Source organism: Mya arenaria, chromosome 7 (genome assembly GCF_026914265.1).
Source record: "Mya arenaria isolate MELC-2E11 chromosome 7, ASM2691426v1".
Classification (NCBI taxonomy): Eukaryota; Metazoa; Mollusca; class Bivalvia; order Myida; family Myidae; genus Mya; species Mya arenaria.
Window position 1 is genome coordinate 13916430 of NC_069128.1, and position 22371 is coordinate 13938800.

At 37.1% G+C, this 22371-nt stretch overlaps 1 protein-coding gene across 1 annotated transcript in view; it reads left to right on the top strand.

Annotated features, from left to right (window-relative positions):
- Positions 1-13470, top strand: part of LOC128240934 (mucin-5AC-like) — a 26123-nt gene extending 12653 nt beyond the window's left edge. Inside the window, exons 7-8 of the mRNA XM_052957927.1 lie at positions 13003-13169; positions 13294-13470. Of these exons, the coding sequence (XP_052813887.1) occupies positions 13003-13169; positions 13294-13470 (344 nt within the window). The remainder of the gene's footprint in view (positions 1-13002; positions 13170-13293) is intronic.
- Positions 13471-22371: the final 8901 nt, after the last annotated feature.

The window sequence follows — 22371 nt, forward strand, 5'->3', positions numbered from 1 at the left end:
CACCTAGGGCCAGGTCTCGGCTACACAGTGACATAGGTCCCTATGGTCCCCTTGCTCGTTTCTGCGAGAACGAGCCTTACATGTATGGTAGGGGTCAGTAGGGCTTATATTGCCCATATACGCACAATGTTGGGCTAAGGACGGGGCCAGACTAAAATCCTCGTAGTATTAACAGTTTCCCCGAATGTATCACACCGCCAGGTAACCCTTGGATACAGTGCCATTGGTCCCCTTGCTCGTTTTTAAGGCATCCGCACCATAACAGTGTCTGAATATGGGCCAAATTGGCATGGGGGATCGAGTTCATGTCCCTATCCCGCATAGCCTGCCTAAAATCCTAGGGTATTCACATGTGCCATCACCTAGGGCCAGGTCTCGGCTACACAGTGACATAGGTCCCTATGGTCCCCTTGCTCGTTTCTGCGAGAACGAGCCTTACATGTATGGTAGGGGTCAGTAGGGCTTATATTGCCCATATACGCACAATGTTGGGCTAAGGACGGGGCCAGACTAAAATCCTCGTAGTATTAACAGTTTCCCCGAATGTATCACACCGCCAGGTAACCCTTGGATACAGTGCCATTGGTCCCCTTGCTCGTTTTTAAGGCATCCGCACCATAACAGTGTCTGAATATGGGCCAAATTGGCATGGGGGATCGAGTTCATGTCCCTATCCCGCATAGCCTGCCTAAAATCCTAGGGTATTCACATGTGCCATCACCTAGGGCCAGGTCTCGGCTACACAGTGACATAGGTCCCTATGGTCCCCTTGCTCGTTTCTGCGAGAACGAGCCTTACATGTATGGTAGGGGTCAGTAGGGCTTATATTGCCCATATACGCACAATGTTGGGCTAAGGACGGGGCCAGACTAAAATCCTCGTAGTATTAACAGTTTCCCCGAATGTATCACACCGCCAGGTAACCCTTGGATACAGTGCCATTGGTCCCCTTGCTCGTTTTTAAGGCATCCGCACCATAACAGTGTCTGAATATGGGCCAAATTGGCATGGGGGATCGAGTTCATGTCCCTATCCCGCATAGCCTGCCTAAAATCCTAGGGTATTCACATGTGCCATCACCTAGGGCCAGGTCTCGGCTACACAGTGACATAGGTCCCTATGGTCCCCTTGCTCGTTTCTGCGAGAACGAGCCTTACATGTATGGTAGGGGTCAGTAGGGCTTATATTGCCCATATACGCACAATGTTGGGCTAAGGACGGGGCCAGACTAAAATCCTCGTAGTATTAACAGTTTCCCCGAATGTATCACACCGCCAGGTAACCCTTGGATACAGTGCCATTGGTCCCCTTGCTCGTTTTTAAGGCATCCGCACCATAACAGTGTCTGAATATGGGCCAAATTGGCATGGGGGATCGAGTTCATGTCCCTATCCCGCATAGCCTGCCTAAAATCCTAGGGTATTCACATGTGCCATCACCTAGGGCCAGGTCTCGGCTACACAGTGACATAGGTCCCTATGGTCCCCTTGCTCGTTTCTGCGAGAACGAGCCTTACATGTATGGTAGGGGTCAGTAGGGCTTATATTGCCCATATACGCACAATGTTGGGCTAAGGACGGGGCCAGACTAAAATCCTCGTAGTATTAACAGTTTCCCCGAATGTATCACACCGCCAGGTAACCCTTGGATACAGTGCCATTGGTCCCCTTGCTCGTTTTTAAGGCATCCGCACCATAACAGTGTCTGAATATGGGCCAAATTGGCATGGGGGATCGAGTTCATGTCCCTATCCCGCATAGCCTGCCTAAAATCCTAGGGTATTCACATGTGCCATCACCTAGGGCCAGGTCTCGGCTACACAGTGACATAGGTCCCTATGGTCCCCTTGCTCGTTTCTGCGAGAACGAGCCTTACATGTATGGTAGGGGTCAGTAGGGCTTATATTGCCCATATACGCACAATGTTGGGCTAAGGACGGGGCCAGACTAAAATCCTCGTAGTATTAACAGTTTCCCCGAATGTATCACACCGCCAGGTAACCCTTGGATACAGTGCCATTGGTCCCCTTGCTCGTTTTTAAGGCATCCGCACCATAACAGTGTCTGAATATGGGCCAAATTGGCATGGGGGATCGAGTTCATGTCCCTATCCCGCATAGCCTGCCTAAAATCCTAGGGTATTCACATGTGCCATCACCTAGGGCCAGGTCTCGGCTACACAGTGACATAGGTCCCTATGGTCCCCTTGCTCGTTTCTGCGAGAACGAGCCTTACATGTATGGTAGGGGTCAGTAGGGCTTATATTGCCCATATACGCACAATGTTGGGCTAAGGACGGGGCCAGACTAAAATCCTCGTAGTATTAACAGTTTCCCCGAATGTATCACACCGCCAGGTAACCCTTGGATACAGTGCCATTGGTCCCCTTGCTCGTTTTTAAGGCATCCGCACCATAACAGTGTCTGAATATGGGCCAAATTGGCATGGGGGATCGAGTTCATGTCCCTATCCCGCATAGCCTGCCTAAAATCCTAGGGTATTCACATGTGCCATCACCTAGGGCCAGGTCTCGGCTACACAGTGACATAGGTCCCTATGGTCCCCTTGCTCGTTTCTGCGAGAACGAGCCTTACATGTATGGTAGGGGTCAGTAGGGCTTATATTGCCCATATACGCACAATGTTGGGCTAAGGACGGGGCCAGACTAAAATCCTCGTAGTATTAACAGTTTCCCCGAATGTATCACACCGCCAGGTAACCCTTGGATACAGTGCCATTGGTCCCCTTGCTCGTTTTTAAGGCATCCGCACCATAACAGTGTCTGAATATGGGCCAAATTGGCATGGGGGATCGAGTTCATGTCCCTATCCCGCATAGCCTGCCTAAAATCCTAGGGTATTCACATGTGCCATCACCTAGGGCCAGGTCTCGGCTACACAGTGACATAGGTCCCTATGGTCCCCTTGCTCGTTTCTGCGAGAACGAGCCTTACATGTTTCCTCGAGATTAATGCTCTTATTGTATTGATTTTGATGGTGATACGGTGCTAGCACCGCATCCACGCGGTGATATGGTGATACGGTGCTACGGTGCTAACTTCACGCACATCGTTTTGTAATATAATTTATTATCACATAATTTATGTACAACGTTTGAATGAATTGAATTTAATGTAATCATACTAAATATAGGCTGTGTCACAGTGTGTGTTTTCATTTTATTATACACATATGTACTTGTTCCTCTATTGGCTGTTTGGCTTAGTCAACTTTTAAGCAGATGTATCATTAAAGGTTTTGTCATATTGTGGTATTGTCTTTGCTAAATGCTTTAATTTGTAAATTTGGGCAAATTTTTCGAAGAAAAACTTTAATCGAACGAAGAAATAATGTTTGTTTTTATCCAAATTATATCAACAGGTGCTTTCATATTATTTTCCCCGCTATCAAATTCGCATAATCATAAAAAATTATACAGAATGCTTAAATTAATCATTAGCATATATGTTGCAACAGAGGTTTTGTCATGCTTGTATGATGAATACAATGATGTTACCCCAATACATCAAAACTTCGTGGACAATGTATGAAGCCACTCTAACAGATGCCATACTCCACGCTCGACAATGCTCTTTTACAACTACTTTCATTATGAGTCTTCGAAAGTAAATCCTTTGAAAAGCATGTTCATCATTTTATATTGTATCTCTTTATAACCGTTTTAAGTGGTCTAATAAATGTTTTTGCTGTCATTCGTTTGTTAAGCCTACGACGTACTGCTGATAGTAAGATATACCCCGTTTGGTACTTCCTGACAGTAAGAGATAACCAGTTTGGTATTGGCTGATAGTAAGAGATACCCAGTTTGGAACTGCCTGACTGTAACAGATACCAAGTTTGGAACTGCCTGACAGTAAGACATACCCAGTTTTGTACTGTCTCACAACAATAGATCCCAAGTTTGGTACCGTCTGACATCAATAAATACACAGTTTGGTACTATCTGACAACAATACATACCAAGTTTTCTACCGTCTGTTAGTAACAGATACCCAATTTGGTACTATCTGACAACAAGAGATATCCGGTTTGGTACTGCCTGACATTAAGGGATGTCCAGTTTGGTACTGCCTGACAGTAAGAGATGTCCAGTTTGGTACTGCCTGATATTACGAGATGCCCAGTTTGGTACTGCCTGATAGCAAGAGATAACCAGTTTGGTACTTTCTGACAACAAAGATAACCAGTTTGTTACTGTCTGACAATACGAGATACCCAGTTTGGTACTACCTGATAGCAAAAGATACCCAGTTTGGTACTGCCTGACAACAAGAGATACCCGGTTTGGTACTGTCTGACAACAAGAGATACCCAGTTTGGTACTGTCTGATAGCAAGAGATACCTGCCTGACAACAAGAGATACCCAGTTTGGTACTGCCTGACAACAAGAGATACCCAGTTTGGTACTGCCTGACAACAAGAGATACCCAGTTTGGTACTGCCTGACAACAAGAGATACCCAGTTTGGTACTGTCTGACAACAAGAGATACCCAGTTTGGTACTGCCTGATAGCAAGAGATACCTGCCTGACAACAAGAGATACCCAGTTTGAAAGATTGACAACAAGAAATTCCCAGCTTGGTATATCCTGACAGTTATATAGACCCAGTTTGGTACAGCCTGATAGTAAAAGATACCCAGTTTGGTACGGCCTGACAGTTATATATACTCAATTAGGTATTGTCTGATTTCAAGAGATACCAAGTTTGGTACTGACTGATAGTAAGAGAGAGACAGTTTAGTTCTGCCTGACAGTAAGATATACCCAGTTTGGTAATGCCTGACAGTAAGAGATACGAAAATTAGTACTGCCTGACAGTAAGAGGAACCCAGTTTGGTTTTCTCTGATAGTAACAGATACCCAGTTTGATGCCGCCGACAGCAAGAGATACCCCGTTTGGTACTGCCTCACAACGAGAGATACCCAGTGATGTACTGTCTGACAACAAGAGATACCCAGTGTCGTAATGTCTGACAATAAGAGATACCCAGTGTCGTACTGTCTGACAACAAGAGAAACCCAGTGTCCTAATGTCTCACAACAAGAGATACCCAGTGTCGTACTGTCTGACAACAAGAGATACCCAGTGTCGTAATGTCTGACAATAAGAGATACCCAGTGTCGTACTGTCTGACAACAAGAGAAACCCAGTGTCCTAATGTCTCACAACAAGAGATACCCAGTGTCGTACTGTCTGACAACAAGAGATACCCGGTGTCGTTCTGTCTCACAACAAGAGATACCCATTGTCGTACTGTCTGACAACAAGAGATACCCGGTGTCGTTCTGTCTCACAACAAGAGATACCCAGTGTCCCCGACCCATACATGGGTTGCAATCCAGTAGTTGATAATATTCATAGGCTTTATTATTATTTATAATTCCTGACATTTTCAAGACAATATGAGACTTATGTTCAATTCATATGTTTTATTAGACATGCAGTATATCCTTTGCAACTACTAGTGTGGATTGTTTATGTTTTATAGCTAAGTAATGGCAGTTCAAATGAGTGTTTGATGTCTATTTCACAATGAAGTTTTCCAGCTTCCTCCAAATCACAAATTATATAAATGTTGACTTTACCAGGCGAAGGAAATAAACACGTTCTTATGATGTAGTATTTGCCGTTTTTTTGCTCTAGAGATATTGAATGAATTTAAAATCATCATTTATTTTCAATAACAAGACGATATTGTATAAGGATAGTACACACGATTAAGTGTATGCCCTTTAATTAAAAGGTTTGCATTCACTTTATCAGTGGATGAATGTCATGCGATAAAACGTTTATTTGAGCTTATGAATAAGGATGTTTTATTATATACGGAATGACGACCTCAATTTAACTTAAGAAAGGACGTAACATGGCATCAAAGTAAAACACTTCATTGTTAAGAATTGCAGGCCCGTGTGAGTGTCATTAAATAACCGGCAAAACGAAAAAAAATAACGGAAAAACAATCAATTCCAAAAAATGGCTGACAAGTGTCATGGTATACAAATAACACACTCAATTACCGTTACGTGTTTTCAGTGTCAAATACTGCCCTTATCTACACATTACAATTTTATTTTGCATAGCTCAACCAATTTTTTAAATTAAGAAGATGTGATTATAAAACACATGCAATTTCTGAGTAAAAACTAAAAGTATTACTATTCGACGAAGCTGCGAGTGGGGATTGACAACCAGTGTCTGATACAGGAACACATTAGAGAAGCACCTTAGAAACCATTTGTACACCATCTGAGGCGTCTCTTGAATGACACGGCCCAGAGCTCCTACACCTCCCGTACCAGGGCTCTGATTCAGTAAGATGTCTTGGTCGGAAACGTTCCGCTGATAAAGACAGCTCTAGGGCTCCCGTCAAGTAACGGACCAAATCAATCCGATACATGATCTAACGAAACATTAATTGAAACACAGTTTGCGCCCATAACGGGGTAACGCCTTGCAATTGACGCTCTTACGCTTTACGACCTATTTTGAAAAGGAGCCCAGAACCAAATGCTGATCCACTGGGATGGTCCACATGTCATCTCAATTAATAACTAGATGTCAAGCAGATCACGTCATGCCCATATCTAGCGGATCAAATCCGTCCTTTAGCTTATTTCCGTTTAAGCCCATGCCTTGCGCCTCTAAACAGGGTTTACATTGTGGCATGTGAATCGTATACATTCAACTTGTATTTGTTGGCTTCCGACAAGACAAAAAGCCACAAAAAGTCCAAGTCGCAGTTCTTCTAACATGCATAAGATATGAAAGAATTGAAATTTACATTAATTTTTAATATGAAGAAGAAAGAGACGAAAATCTAGAAAATGTGTTGTCAAAATTCAGAGCATAGTGTGAGCCAAAACAAAACCTTAATTGCGAGACATAATTTTTGGACAATTCAACAGAATGCATGAACGATATACGATTTTGCTACGGAATTGAAAACAAAGGCAGAAAGTGTGAGTTTGGCGACCAGAAAAGACTTAATAATCAGAGATAGGTTGATATTTGGGATTAGTGATTGTCGGCTGAATTGGCAATTAACAGCCAAAATGGATGTTACGAAAATATAAAACTTGAAGATGACACAACAGTTCAATTCACACTGGACACCGGTGCCGAAGGAAACGTTATTCCGTAAAAGTCTCTTCTACAAATTACCTGGACTAAAGCTAAGTAGGCAAACATTACTCTTCGAACATTTTCCAATCAGTCTATTATTATTATAACCGTGGTCCTGACAGTCACATGGTACAACAGTCGAAGATGTTTAAAAAAAAACAGCGGGAAACCTTTCATACCTGAGTGGTTGTTACAATATGATGAAAGGGAACACATTTGATTGATATTAGAATCTGAACATACGAGACTCGTAGAGTAGTCCACCTTATTGTAAAGTCCCCATTATGGTCTAAGGGAGATAATGAGTACTACAATTACAAATGGGAACGGTAAGAGTACATGCTACAAATATTATAAAAAATTACCTTGTTACAACCGGACAATTAACAATAAAACATTGTATATTATTCCATGATTAAGTCTTCGTCTTTTCTCCTACAATATCCACTCAGTATCCCCAATGATCAAAGCCGAATTACCTGTATTTATAGCATACTAGTTTATGTGTTTGGAAATAAAATCAGGGCTATCAGAAAATGATTTGTCAAATAAACTGTTTATAACATTCTTCACGTGGCATGAACAGGATCGGATTCGTGATACAATAAGTGAAAAGTTAGTTTGTAGGAGTCAATACGAAAAGACAACAACGTGTATTAGACCGTTTGACCACTGATAAGCATAAAACGTTCATGAGCGATACCCCTCGTAAATCTGAAATACATTAAACAAGGATCTAAATACGTTTTTAATTTTCGAAACCATGATACTAAAAATATATTTAAAATTCAATATCTCTACTTCTATATGATGTGCAAACAAGCATTTACGTGTTTCAATTGATAGTAAAAATACTTCAATATTGTTTTAAATCATTTTGCTCTCTTGTACGTTTCTTTGGTTGACATAGAAGCGCTCTAACCCACGATCAACTAAGGGATTTTATTGATTAGAAACCGTTTCACCTTATTTCTAAACTAGCTAAATGAATACATAGTTTAGTTTTATATTGTCAGTGCAATACTTTCAGTATTGGATTAATATGATCGTTTCAGTTCATTTTTGTTCTTTGCATTTTAAACGTTCTCTCAAAGCTAACCATTGTTTTAGAAACCCAGAATTACGTTCTGCCATCATTTTACTAAGCAACAAAAAAATGTCAAATTCCAAATAGATGGTTTAGTTTCTTTGAATAGATAATAACCGAAAACGATAGCTTGGTAAAACAAACGGCAGATAGGGAGTAAATACAGACAACGAACGTTGAATTAAATACGGACAACAAACGTTAAATAAATAATGACAACAAACGCAAGAGTAAATATTGACAACACACGTTGAAGTAAATAAGGACAACAAACGCTAGAGTAAATATTGACAACAAACGTTGAAGTAAAAAAGGACAACAAACGCTAGAGTAAACGTTGAAGTAAATACGGACAATAAACGTCGAAGTAAATATCGGACAACAAACGTTGAAGTTAATATCGGACAACAAACGTTGAAGTAAATACGGACAACAAACGTTGAAGTAAATACGGAAAACAAACGTTAAAGTAAATACTGACAACGAACGTTGAAGTAAATACTGACAACAAACGCTAGAGTAAATACGGACAACAAACGCTAGAATAAATACGGACAACAAACGTTGAAGTAAATATTGACAACAAACGTTGAAGTAAATACGGACAACAAACATTAAAGTAAATACTGACAACGAACGTTGAAGTAAATATTGACAAGTCAAGTCAAGTCAAGTCAACAGTTTATTGAGTAATTAAAGGCCACTGGCCCAAAATACATCAAATACAAGAAAGGCATAGGTTGTGTTAGGGTATTTAATCGATACAAGCAAAGTGTAAATAAAAATCATGATTATTTCCCCTTAACCATTAATTTTTAAAAGGAGATGGTTTACATAATAAGCTAGTTTTCGTAAATCTTCATATTGATTTGTGTTTAATAACCTATAAAAATCTTCTAATTCAGTACCATTAGCATACCAATTAAATAAATATTGCTTTCGTATGTCATTATATTAACAACATATAAAGAATGCATGGTATTCACAGTCTAAAACAAAAATGTTAATATTATCTAGACAAAACCGACAAAAGCGTTCTTCTCTTGGGATATTATTATGCCTACCAGTTTCAATTAACAATTTATGATTTGATTGAACATCTAAATTTGCTAAAAGCTAGTTTGTGTTTGTAAGGTATGTCTAAAGATAAATAAGGTTCTACATTAAGCAAATAAAAGCAATAAACATTAAAGTAAATATCAGACAACAAATGTTGAAGTAAATACAGAAAGGGAGGTAAATAGTGCAAACCGAAACATAGATTATCTGTATAGATGGGTTAATGACAAAATTGAAAATTTCCAATCTGCTCTGTGAAATGAAGCTTTCACATTAATATTAGATACATTGACAACTAATAATTTGTTAAGAGGAACTAATACTGAAAGCTTGGAAGAAAACTTAAATACTTTTTACGCAGAGTTTGGTAACATATGTGACCCTCTTTTTAAGAAAAAGACAGGTCATCGCAACAGTCCTTCTAGTAACAAAAATAATAAATGGTTCGATAATGAATGCGAGGAAAAACGCAAATATTTTTTCAAAAAACCTAATAAATACAAAAACGACGATTCGCCAAACAATAGGTCAGCTATGACTAAAACTAAAACCGAATATAAAACACTTCTGCGGTCTAAACGTTATCAACTCGACAAAAGCGTCAACGAGAGTGCATTCTAGATATAAAAATGCAAAAATGTATAATGGAACGTGTTAAAAGACTGTCAAAATCACAAAAGAATTCTTTAAACGTAACTATATCTCAAAATGAGCAATATATTTAATCTATCAACGACCCAAACTCTGTCTTCTATCAAGAGGATGAAGATATAGAATATTTCAATTACAGATTTCTAAATTGGGAAATGCAAGTAATGTTCTCAGAGTTTGATATTAAAATCTCAAAGGATGAAATCAAAAAAGCATGTTCTCATTTAAGTAACGGGCGCTCGGGAGGACCCGATTATATATTAAATGGATTTCTTAAATATGGTTTTCCTTACTTATCGAATTATTTCAGTGCACTTTTTAATAATATATTAAAACAAGGCTACTTCCCTAATCAATGGACGGAAGGCTATATTATACCATTATTTAAGAAGGGGGACCAAAACCTCCCAGACAATTACAGGGGAATTACCTTACAAAGTACTTTAGGGAAACTTTTTACAAGAATAATAAGTAATCGATGAAATACATGGGCCGAAAATTATTCCATTTATACTGAAGCGCAAGCAAGGTTTAGGAAACATATGGGATGAGTTAACAATATCTATGTCCTTAATGGTGTCATTGAACATATTCTTAACCAAAATAAGAAACTGTATATCTGCTACGTAGATTTTACAAAGGCTTTTGACCTTTTGGTGAGTTGTAACATCTTCTACAAACTTATTAGATATGGAATACGTGCAAATATGATGAAAACAATATACTCGCAATATAGTAATGTTAAATCAAGCATAAAATTAAAAAATGAAGTAAGTGAGGCATTTGTCTCCTCACTTGGTACAAGACAAGGGGACTGTTTATCCCCTTTTATATTTTCCATGTACATTAATGATTGCGAGGAAGAATTTATACTCAAAGGTTTCCAGGGGATCAATTTAAACACATTAAAACTCTTGTTACTGCTTTACACAGACGATATAGTGGTATTTGCAAATTCAGAAGTAGAACTGCAAAACGGACTAACTATTCTCAGAAATTACTGTCAAACCTGGAAACTGGTTGTAAATGTCAACAAAACTAAGGTCATGGTATTCCGAAAAGGCGGAAGATTACGAAATAATATCAAATTCTTTTACGGAGATTGTAAAATTGAGATTGTTAACAAATTCACGTATTTAGGAATCACATTCTCTACCGGCGGTTTATTTAATAAAACATTTGAAGCACTTAGGGGCCAAGCCCTTAAAGCTATTTTTAAATTAAAGAAATATTTATCTAAATTTACTTACATCAAATTAAGCCACATCGTTTCATTGTTCGACAAACTTATATTACATATACTCAACTATGGGTCAAAAGTATGGGGATTCCTTAGTGCAGATTCACTAGAAAAAATATATCTTCATTTCTTTAAAAACTTACTTGGAGTAAAATTATCAACACAAAACAACTTTATTTATGGAGAATTGGGAAGAACCCCTCTCTATGTTTATCGAATGACGTCTATCATCAGATACTGGTTAAGATTGACAATGTCGAATGACAGAAAATACGTAAAACGTTAATACAATTCAATGATATCAGATATACAAGACAATATCGGTCAATTCAATTGGGCATATAAAGTCAAATTTATGTTAGAATCAATGGGGTTTAACGACGTTTGGCTAAATAAAGGTGTCGGAAACATTAATGACCTTTTATATATCTTCAAACAAAGAGCGAGAGATATATTTATGCAAAAATGGAATGAAGAGTTGAGAGACTCTTCGAGAGCTTCCTCCTATGTATTATTCTCGAGCTTTAATTTCCAATTATACGTAGACAATATCCAGAACAAACATCACAGGAACGCTCTATCAAGGCTTAGGTTATCTTCCCATAGACTCGAAAAAGAAATGGGACGATGACATAAACCACACATAACCTAAGAAATGAAAGAAAATGTCAACTTTGTAACACTCTGGAAGCGATTTTCATTTTCTCTTAGAATCTCCTTTATATCAGGAATTACGGAAATCATACATACGTCGATATTATTGGCGTCGCCCAAATATTATGAAATTTACTGAACTTCTTTCAACGAATAACATAAATACTAAATACGCAAATTATCGTGCTATATAAATAAAAGTTTTAAAATACGACAGAATACATACTATAATTAACACTTTTCTCCAAATGTAACATGTAAAGATATATCTGATATGACATGGATATCTTAAAAAATCCTCGAATATTGCAATGCTTCTATAAATCTAAATTCAACCGAATTAACATTTTCACTTGTAATTTTATTGTTGAAAATAATATATATATATATTCCGTTGAAAATTGTATTGGATTGCATCATCTCACATTCAATTGTTAATTGTTTTGAAAATATATATGTGTCTGATATAGAAATTGATGAAAAATTGTAAGAAAGGTATTATCATTGTGCATACCGAAAATCTTTTATTCCCTATATTATCGTTTGAAATATGTATTACCCATGGGCTGTAAGCTTATAGTGAATAAACTATATATCTATCTATCTACGGACAACAAACGTTAAAGTAAATACCGGACAACAAATGTTGAAGTAAAAACGGACAACAGACGCTAGAGTAAATACTGACAACGAACGTTGAAGTAAATACTGACAACGAACGTTAAAGTAAATACTGACAACAAACGTTAAAGTAAATACTGACACTAAACGTTGAAGTAAAAAATGACAACAAACATTGAAGTAAATATTGGCAACAAACGTTGAAGTAAATATTGGCAACAAACATCGAAGTAAATATTGGCAACAAACGTTAAAGTAAATATTGACAACAAACCTTGAAGTAAAAAATTGACAACAAACATTGAAGTAAATATTGGCAACAAACGTTCAAGTAAATATTGGCAACAAACATTGAAATAAATACGGACAACAAACGTTAAAGTAAATATTGACACAAACGTTGAAGTAAATATTGACAACAAACGTTGAAGTAAAAACGGACAACGAAAGTTGAAGTAAAAACGGTACACCACTGTCAACGTCTCCTAAAAGCCATCCCCTCTACACAACAATGGTAAAGCACTGTCAACGTCTTCCACCAGCCTCCCCCCTCTACCCAACAAGGTACAGCACTGTCAACGTCTTCCACCAGCCTCCCCCCTCTACCCAACAAGGTACAGCACTGTCAACGTCTTCCACCAGCCACCTCCCTCCGCGGAACAACGGTACTGTTAACGCCCCACCAGCCTCCGGCCTCTACACAACAACGGTACAGTACTGTTAACGCCCCACCAGCCTACTGCCTCTACACAACAACGGTACAGTACGGTTAACGCCCCACCAGCTCCCTGCCTCTACACAACAACGGTACAGTACTGTTAACGCCCCACCAGCCTCCTGCCTCTACACAACATGGGTACAGCACTGTTAACGCCCCCACCAGCCTCCTGCCTCTACGCAACAACGGTACAGTACTGTTAACGCCCCACCAGCCTCCTGCCTCCACACAACACCGGACAATACTGTTAACGCCCCCACCAGCCTCCTGCCTCTACACAACAACGCCATAGTACTGTTAACGCCCCACCAGCCTCCTGCCTCTACACAACAACGCTACAGTACGGTTAACGCCCCATCAGCTCCCTGCCTCTACACAACAACAATACAGTACTGTTAACGCCCCACCAGCCTCCTGCCTCTACACAACAACGGTACGGCACTGTTAACGCCCCACCAGCCTTCTGTCCCTACACAACAACGGTACGGTACTGTTAACGCCCCACCAGCCTCCGGCCTCTACACAACAACGGTACAGTACTGTTAAAGCCCCTCCCCCCCCACCAGCTCCCCGCCTCGCCTCCCGTCATTAAACACACTAAATACAGTCTGAAACTGTTGTTCAATTATCATAAGTTACTTTTCGAGTCAGCTATTAACTTAAGTAGCAGTTGTTTCGTGGAGGTTAACCATAGCAATATATTGTACCGATTGAACACCTACGGTTCGTTTTACATTTGTTGTCCCAGCATGAAATGTATTGCACTCTTTTAACGAAACAACTGAGTTCCTTTTCACTTTAATGCATGTAATTCATCCAAGTACACAATTAAAGTGTGTCAAATAGGGGGAAAACCGGTCCTTTTATATGCTAAATGGGTGGTTTTCAAAATAATGAGGCTTTTTCTTTTATCTCTCCTAACTTTTATTCCTTTCACTTTTGGAAAGTGTTAGCAGGCATTATGGGCCAATCAATCTTGTTCAGAAATTTGTTGAGTTTCAAATGAATGGCTCAATTAGCAAAAAAGTTATGTAAGAATACGTTGCTAAATTTGTCCCCTGTGCACCCAAAAAAGTGTGACATTTTACATGAAGACCTTTATTCAAATGTGTTTTTTTTAAACTGAATGATAAAGTACTTTTTTATTGTTTTTTATGTAACTTAACCCTTTCTCATTTTTAAAAAAACATACTTCAAAAAAAAATATGTATTATCTTAACCAAATTTTAATGTCATATGACGGACCCCCATTCATTTAAAAAAGAAGAATGAATAATGTATTCACATTGAGAACACTACCATTCCATTTAAGCACTATTTATATTAAATTACTATGTTATTTTAATAACTTTAACCTGCCAGCTTTATATAAATAACATAGTTATATTATTTCATACATTATTTTGTCCGTAAATCAGATGCATGACTTATTACCCCAAAATGTCCCCTGTGCACCTTTTCGGTTGTTAGTTGTCAGATTTCTATAATTTCTTCAGTAAAAATGATATTCTGCTGTATTTCCCAGAAAAGAAAGTTACAACAGATACAAAAACAGTTTTCTGCCTCTCACATACAGAGATTTGAAGCATCTGCATGGTTTAAAGCAATGTCCCCTGTGCACCCTGTTTTAGCAGATTTCAATAAAATGTCATAAACCAACACATTTGGTGCTATTTCCACATTCTGAGAAATGTGTATGTTATATTTAGGCATCACTTGATAGTTTAGCAACTTGATGGTAAGTGTGTTATAAATACTTTTTTTTGTTATTTAATTATAAAGCCATTAAATGTTTTCTTTTAAGGTTTATCAAATTAATTTAAATACAGTTTCAGTATTGAGGCACATAAGATAACATATTTTGTTTAAATATTCTATTTTGATTTTATCATGACAATTAAAAAAAATCAAATGAAATTGAAATTATTCATGTAATGCTTTTATATGTGCAAGGTATTATATGCTTCAATTCAGTGCACAGGGGACAATTTTTTCCATATGGATAGCAAATATACCAGATTATAATTTTGTACAGGAAATAAGTACCCTAGTGGAAAAGCTTGTAGTTAAGCTTCTTTTTCCAAAGAGATCACATAGAAAATATGAAAACAAATGGAGAAAAGACTGTTGAAAACATTAACACAATGAAGTCTTTTAAGTGCAGAGAATGACTTAGGAAAGATCAAAAAGTGCAAAAAATGTAGATCGAGATACTGAGAAAAAGATCAGAATTTGCCAGGTACTGCTCAAATGCTAAGAAGGAGGACAAATAGATCCTATATATGATTTACAAATAAAAGAAAAGGAGAAATTAAGAAGCAGGGGCAGAGAAGAAATAAATTGAAGCGAAATGAGGAAACAACAAAAGTCCAGAAAATGACAGACATAATAAAAGGAGAAAGGTTAAAATGAGAAGGTATGAATACACACAGTTGAAGCAGCATCCGTTCAGAAAAGGCACAACATGCAAAACAACCCCTTAGGAGGGATTCCATGGCATGGGCCTCCACAATTAACCGTCTGGTAATAATGCCACACCAAAGTGAAGGTCTTAAAATAAGTCTTGTTGTAGAAATTACACAATTGGTGATGTCTGTCAGTCATAGTCATAAGAAAAGTAGGCAAACCAACTTAATCAGGAAAAAAATAAAAAGGCAGCTAGAATACACAAGCAATGCTAAGAATATGTGGAGTTGCAAAAAAAGTCTTTGACAATTTGAGCGCCTAAAAATGGACCAAAGTTAAACCATGTCAAAGCCAGGTAAATTTAAATCCTGGTGGAAACCAAAACTTGAGAATTTTCTTGAATTTAATTCTTGAATAATGCCTAATAAAAAAGGTACTATTCTATTGAGTAGGATGCCAAAGGCAAAGAGGCATCTTTTAAATTTAGACATGTGAATTAAATTTAGACATGTTCACATAAGTGTTTAATGGTAACAGGTGCATTGAGACCAAAATCTTTATTCCACTCTATGGACATATTTTATTCCATTGTTTAAAAATTTAGTTTTAATGTACGCTCTAATATAATCTTTCAAAAAATTACAGTATTGTTTCAAGCTTTACTGAAAGTACAGTTCCTCTTACAAATTGTAAAAATGTTTACCAGGAAAAGTTAAGTTACAAAAATAATTACATAATTAAAAAAATATTAATTGCATTATGATTTGTCCCCTGTGCACCCTTTCCATTATTTAACAAAGTATTAAACATGTATGAATTCTAGTACTTTATATTACCATTGATGATATTTTCTTATTTTTAGACTCAATATGAAGTAATAAATGTTATATATGTGATTGTTTGCTGTAAGTTGTTCTCTTAGCCACTATTTTCCATTTGCATCATTACATGCTATTGAATTTTGAGGAAATTGTTGTGAAAAATGTGATACTGAAGAAATTTTGAGGAAAACACTCTATCATATACACAGAAATGTCTGAGGTTGATCACAAATCATTATTTTATTAACATGAAAGTGAATAATAATGCATATTATATTGGCCCTCAATATGTGTCCCCTGTGCACCGAAAAATAGTTCAATTTTGAAATGAAAAATTTGGCAATTGTAAGTTAAAATACATTCTTGAAATTTGGTATGTGGTCTAAAAAGATGCATAAGGTGAGGTTAATGTAGATTTTCCCCTTATTTGATTCTTGTCTTAATTACAGCAAAAACTTTGTGAGGTAACAATTTATTTTTGGTTACAAATTTAGACAAAATGAGTTGATTTGTTTTATTTTTCTTAAACAACTGAGTTATTATGCACATGACTACACACAGGTACCAATTACTGATTATGTAATTCAGAAAAAGCATATGATTTATGCAAGGTTCTTGTCATAAGACACTTTTATAAATCACCCATATTGTAAGAAATGTTCACAATATTTGGATTAAAGGTCAAAATATTTTTTTATCTGTATTTCCTGATACTTTCCCAAAGTTGTTCCTGTGTAATTTGAAGTATTTACTTTCATGTAAAATAGGTAACAATCATGAAAACTGGGTTTGAATTTTCAACCCCTATGTCACACTTTTGCCTCATTATTTTGAAAACCACCCAAATAAAGTCAAACCAGAAACAACTAAATTGAAATTTTATTCCCAGCATTTGTTCTTTTTCAAGGGAAATGGGCTAAAATAAGTTCAAACGCAAACTCATGTTTAAAATACTATTTTAATCTTTTGTTTCAATAACCCACCAAATCCATAGCAATGGTAGTATATACACTGTGTTATTTGTTGTGTATTTTCCTCCATCTGCACTGCAATTTGACATTGATGGATAAATCATGTGAATTGGGATGATAAGAGGTGTTTCCATCTTTAACATATTTCTACAAATGTCTATGATTTCTTTAAACGTGTGTTGAATAATGATAATTTACTACCATAATGTGTAATAAAACATTATTCCTACCACTTGTCAATCTCTTACTGTCCTGAAACATGTATTTCCTGTATCCATTGGTAACAAAGGGACTAGTTCTTTAGTGAAAAAGTAATTAGACACATGGCATGTATACATGCGCATACCACTTAAAACAGGATTTGTTTAGACAGATGGAGCTGGTTTATTATTTATTCTTAGTTCGAAGGTCAGAGAGAATGAAACACTTCAAAACAATAATAATGCATTCAAAGTAATGGCCTTTGCAATAACATACATTCACATCTTAACGATTTTGGTAGTGACCTGGCGTTCTTTAACACATATCGGATCTGTTAGGGGCTTGTTTATACTTCACCACTTGCTAAAGCTTTGAAAAATAAATAATACATGCCAGATGCTATATATTCCTGCAACGTTGAAGTGCAAAGATTTGGATGATTAACCATCCCAGTTCTTTCATCGGCTTTGTAAGTCGTAACAGGAAAGTATTGTAGACGTTAAAATTAAATCACTCGAGACTTCATTGTATTGAAAAAACCTTGTTAACAGTTCCAAGGCTCTGCAAAATGTTCTTTTTGTCCGAGCAAGTGTTGCAATGTATCCCTATTAAGTGGGGAGAAATATTGTTTTTTTCTAGAATCGTCTGTCTATCCATTCGTCTGTCAGTCGGTCTGCCCGCATACATGCATGCATGCTATGTATGTGTATGGATGGATGAATGGATCGATGCATGCATGTTGTGCGTGCGTTGCGTGCGTGCGTACGTGCGTGCGTGCGTGCGTGCGTGCGTGTGTGTGTGTCTAAATGCCTGCGTAAATGTCTATATGCATGTCTTAATGTCTGTTTGTATGTCTTAATGTCCGTATCTTTGTCTACATATCTGTCTAAATTTCTGTCTGTTTTAATGTCTGTATGTATGTCTTAATGTCAAAATGTTTGTATGTATAAATGTCTCTCTGACCGTCAATAAACTTGTTCGCTCCATATATCTTGAATTGCTGCATTTTAAAATAATTCGATACAAATGTTCACCATATTGAGACGATGTTCGGAGCGCATGTCACAAACAGTTCGGTAAAAGGTTACATAGAGGTTAAAGATCATATATTTACATTTCGTACCCGCTCAATATCTCTTGTACCTCTTTAAGAATTTGAAATATCTTGTTCACCATGTTGTGCAGAGGGGGCCATCATTGTTTTGGATAACAAAACCAACCGTCTAAATCTTCCTTTTATGCAAAGCAAAAAGCTTTGAGATGAATAAGAGTAGTGTACCGTACGTAAAGCTTACAACTGAAATGACAATATAAGTTCATTATGAGTAATCCCCATTGCACAAATTTACCCATATCCGATCAGACCAAATGTTGGTTTTCTTCAATGGATTTGGAAATTGAGTTTTCTGCAAATTGCCTTAACGCTGATAATGCGTGTAGTGATTCGGATTATTCCATCTCCAGAGAATGTGCGATACAAGGTCAATATACATATTCAATAGCAACAGTGTGCATTACACGGTCACTATATATATACAATAGCAACAGTGTGCATTACACGGCCAATATACATATACAATAGCAACTGTGCAATACACGGTCAATATACATATACAATAGCAACAGTGTGCAATACACGGTCAATACACATATACAATAGCAACAGTGTGCAATACACGGTCAATCTACATATACAATAGCAACAGTGTGCATTACACGGTCAATATACATATACAATAGCAACAGTGTGCAATACACGGTCAATATACACATACAATAGCAACAGTGTGCAATACACGGTCAATATACATATACAATAGCAAATGTGTGTTCTATTAAATGTAATTTTTGACAGGCTTTTTCAGTTTGACAGTTGTTAAATAAAATTACTACGAAATCTACTTGAAGCAGACTTAAACATGCCGCTTTTTGAGTATGTAAACCGTCCAAATACATCCGAAGTTGCTTTCCATGAAAATAGCCGAAGACGTCCGAATGTGTGCAGGTTGGGGGCATGATGGTTTCAAAGCCATATGTTAATGGACTTTGTTAATATTTGAGGTGGTACACAGAGAATTTTAAATGAGAAAAACTGAACACAAACAAGAACTATTGACTAACACAACTAATGCACCTTGAAAAAATGACTAGTGAACTGAATTGCAATGTACAACAATGTGTAATACACGGTCAGTAAATATCATCTCACGTGCTTTTTGGTGAAGTTTACAAAAATGCGCTTTTCCATGTATTATTTAAACAAGAAAAATGTAATTCAAGGCATGCTAGAAATTTTTTATTTTATGTGTGTCCGTTCCGGATAGAAAAAATCTGACCCTCAAGCACGCTGCGTTGCCGGTAACTCGAGAAGCATCGTTACCTGGCAACGCAGGTGCCCTCGGGTTTGATTTTTCTATACGGAACGGAAACACATGACAGATATTATTATTTCAGCACTGCTGAATTCACCGGAATTGCCTATCCGGTATGCTAGAAATGCCTATCTGGTGTGTTAGAAATAACAATCAGGTGTGCTAAAATAAATCGGAATGAAAAATCCTCCGTTTGAAATATATTAACTGGATTGGGCTTGATTTGAGTACGGCGACGTGTCCTCTAACATCTCACAAACGGGATACAGCCAGTCTGTAATGCACCAGTCAATTGTAACCACGGCCCCCAGGTCCGGGGAATAGCGGGTATTTTGTCTTTCGGTCCAGCCAACCCCGGGTTAAATCCCCGCCCTGCGGAGACAAACATATGGTAAAATCCCCGCCAAATGCCCTCGCACCCCAGGGACCCTAGGTAAGGCCCATTCCCCGCTATATTCTGCGCGAAGACAAAAACCACCGCATTCACCCGGCACTGCGGGGTCACCTGAAAGGTAAAAACACGGCCCATTTCCCCGGCTATCCCGGTATACCCCCGGACCTGCGAGGGCCGTGGTTACAATTGACTGGTGCATAAGATTGCGTTTGACTCCTGTTTCTTAATTAAGCTTAAAGAAATAAGATTTCAATAGTAACATTTTCAATATAGTTACTATATCTAGAATTTCGATAGAACACTTACACACAACTCCAATGTTGAGAAACAGTTATTTGGAAATAGTTTTTAAATTTGGCATGTTTTTATATTATCATTATAGAGGGTCATATAAAAATACGTAGAATATCTAAAAAAATGTATTTGGTGATTTTATAAATAAGATTGTTTTTTTTCTAAAAAGAAAGTGCAAAAAACAGACTCAATATACTTTAATGATAGTGTCAACAAAAACAGGCTAGTACACGAAAAAAAGGTAGTGGGGGGTTTGTACCCGAATGCTCAAGTGTTGATACATTTGTATTATACTACCACCCATTGGCCCGATTGTTCAGAACATTGTTAAAGTTAACAACTTGAATAACGACATAGTTGTTAACTTTTAAATGTGAAATATTTCATGATGTGTCCATATTTTTAAATATAATACATTTAAGTAGAGCTAAAACAGTTGTCTCAACTCTTGTAAGAAATACAGCATATTATAAGTGTATGTGTGAAACTAACAGAGCAATGTTTATTTGAAAGTTAACAACGATAAATTTAACAACGTTTTTTACTTTAACAAAGTTCTGCACAATCGGCCTATTGTGTCTCAATGAACTAATGCATTTTTAGTGAAATATAAAAAAAAGTACTCTCATCGATACTTTCTGAGAAACAATCTGTTTTTACTGGAGTGGATGACAAGGATTGAAAATGTCTGAAAATGTGTTTATATGACACAACAATTTTTACTTTTTTTTATAACATTCTTATTTCTGTAAACTGTTTTATTTGAATGAGCTCTTAAACTAAACATATGTGCAGCAATACATTCTATATTCTCGCGTACTGTTAAAGATTAAAGTTGTCTTAGAAATGTGCTGTTTTAACATCTATTCGACGGTAATCACAAAGTGCAGATTGAAACACATGAACTAACGACGTTATCTCCAGACTGCTGTGCTCATTGTGCAGACATGCTACTTAAATAAAAAGAGAAAAAGCATGATTGATACAATTTTGTTATGGTTATATTTCTCTTTAAATTGTTTCTAGTTCGTTGTTGTTTGGGTACACTGCCTTTTTAAATATGTTATTTTATTTGACCACACATATCAGTGTGTGTATAACACGTGATAAGTAACGTCACATATGCTACGTCGGAAGGCAAAATTTTCCTTTAAATGAAGACTTAAAACAAACCTGTTTCCAAAATATGGTTTTGGCAGTGCTCGGCCAGACGGCCGGTTTGTGAAAAGGTTTTTCGAAAAGTGTTTTAGAAACAAAAATCTCAACCTAACCCTGGTAAAAGACCGAATACGGGGCTATGTAGGCGGTGTCGACTGCGCCATGTTTTTTTTATATAGTGACTTAATAGTAAAGTCCTCATTTGAACCAAACTATTGCCTTCCGAAGGAGCATTAATAGCGTAATTCATCACGTGGTATACACACAATGGATATAAAGACCCATGATGTAAGACTTTAGATGTTAACATTTATGCGTTTAACCAATATCGACGGTTATCAAATTTCTAAAATACAACGTGTTGCCAGTCGAGAGCATTCCGACCATATCCCAATTGTTCAACAGTAGAAATCGCTTAAAGATTCCATGGAAATACAATAAAGTGCATATTATTTATACTTACATCTTTACACACAAAAAAAATATAAAACGCCATTCTACCTTAAAACTTGATCTCGTTCAAAATCGCCCCAATCTGAGAATAATTTAACAATGAAATGCAACTTCAAATAAAAG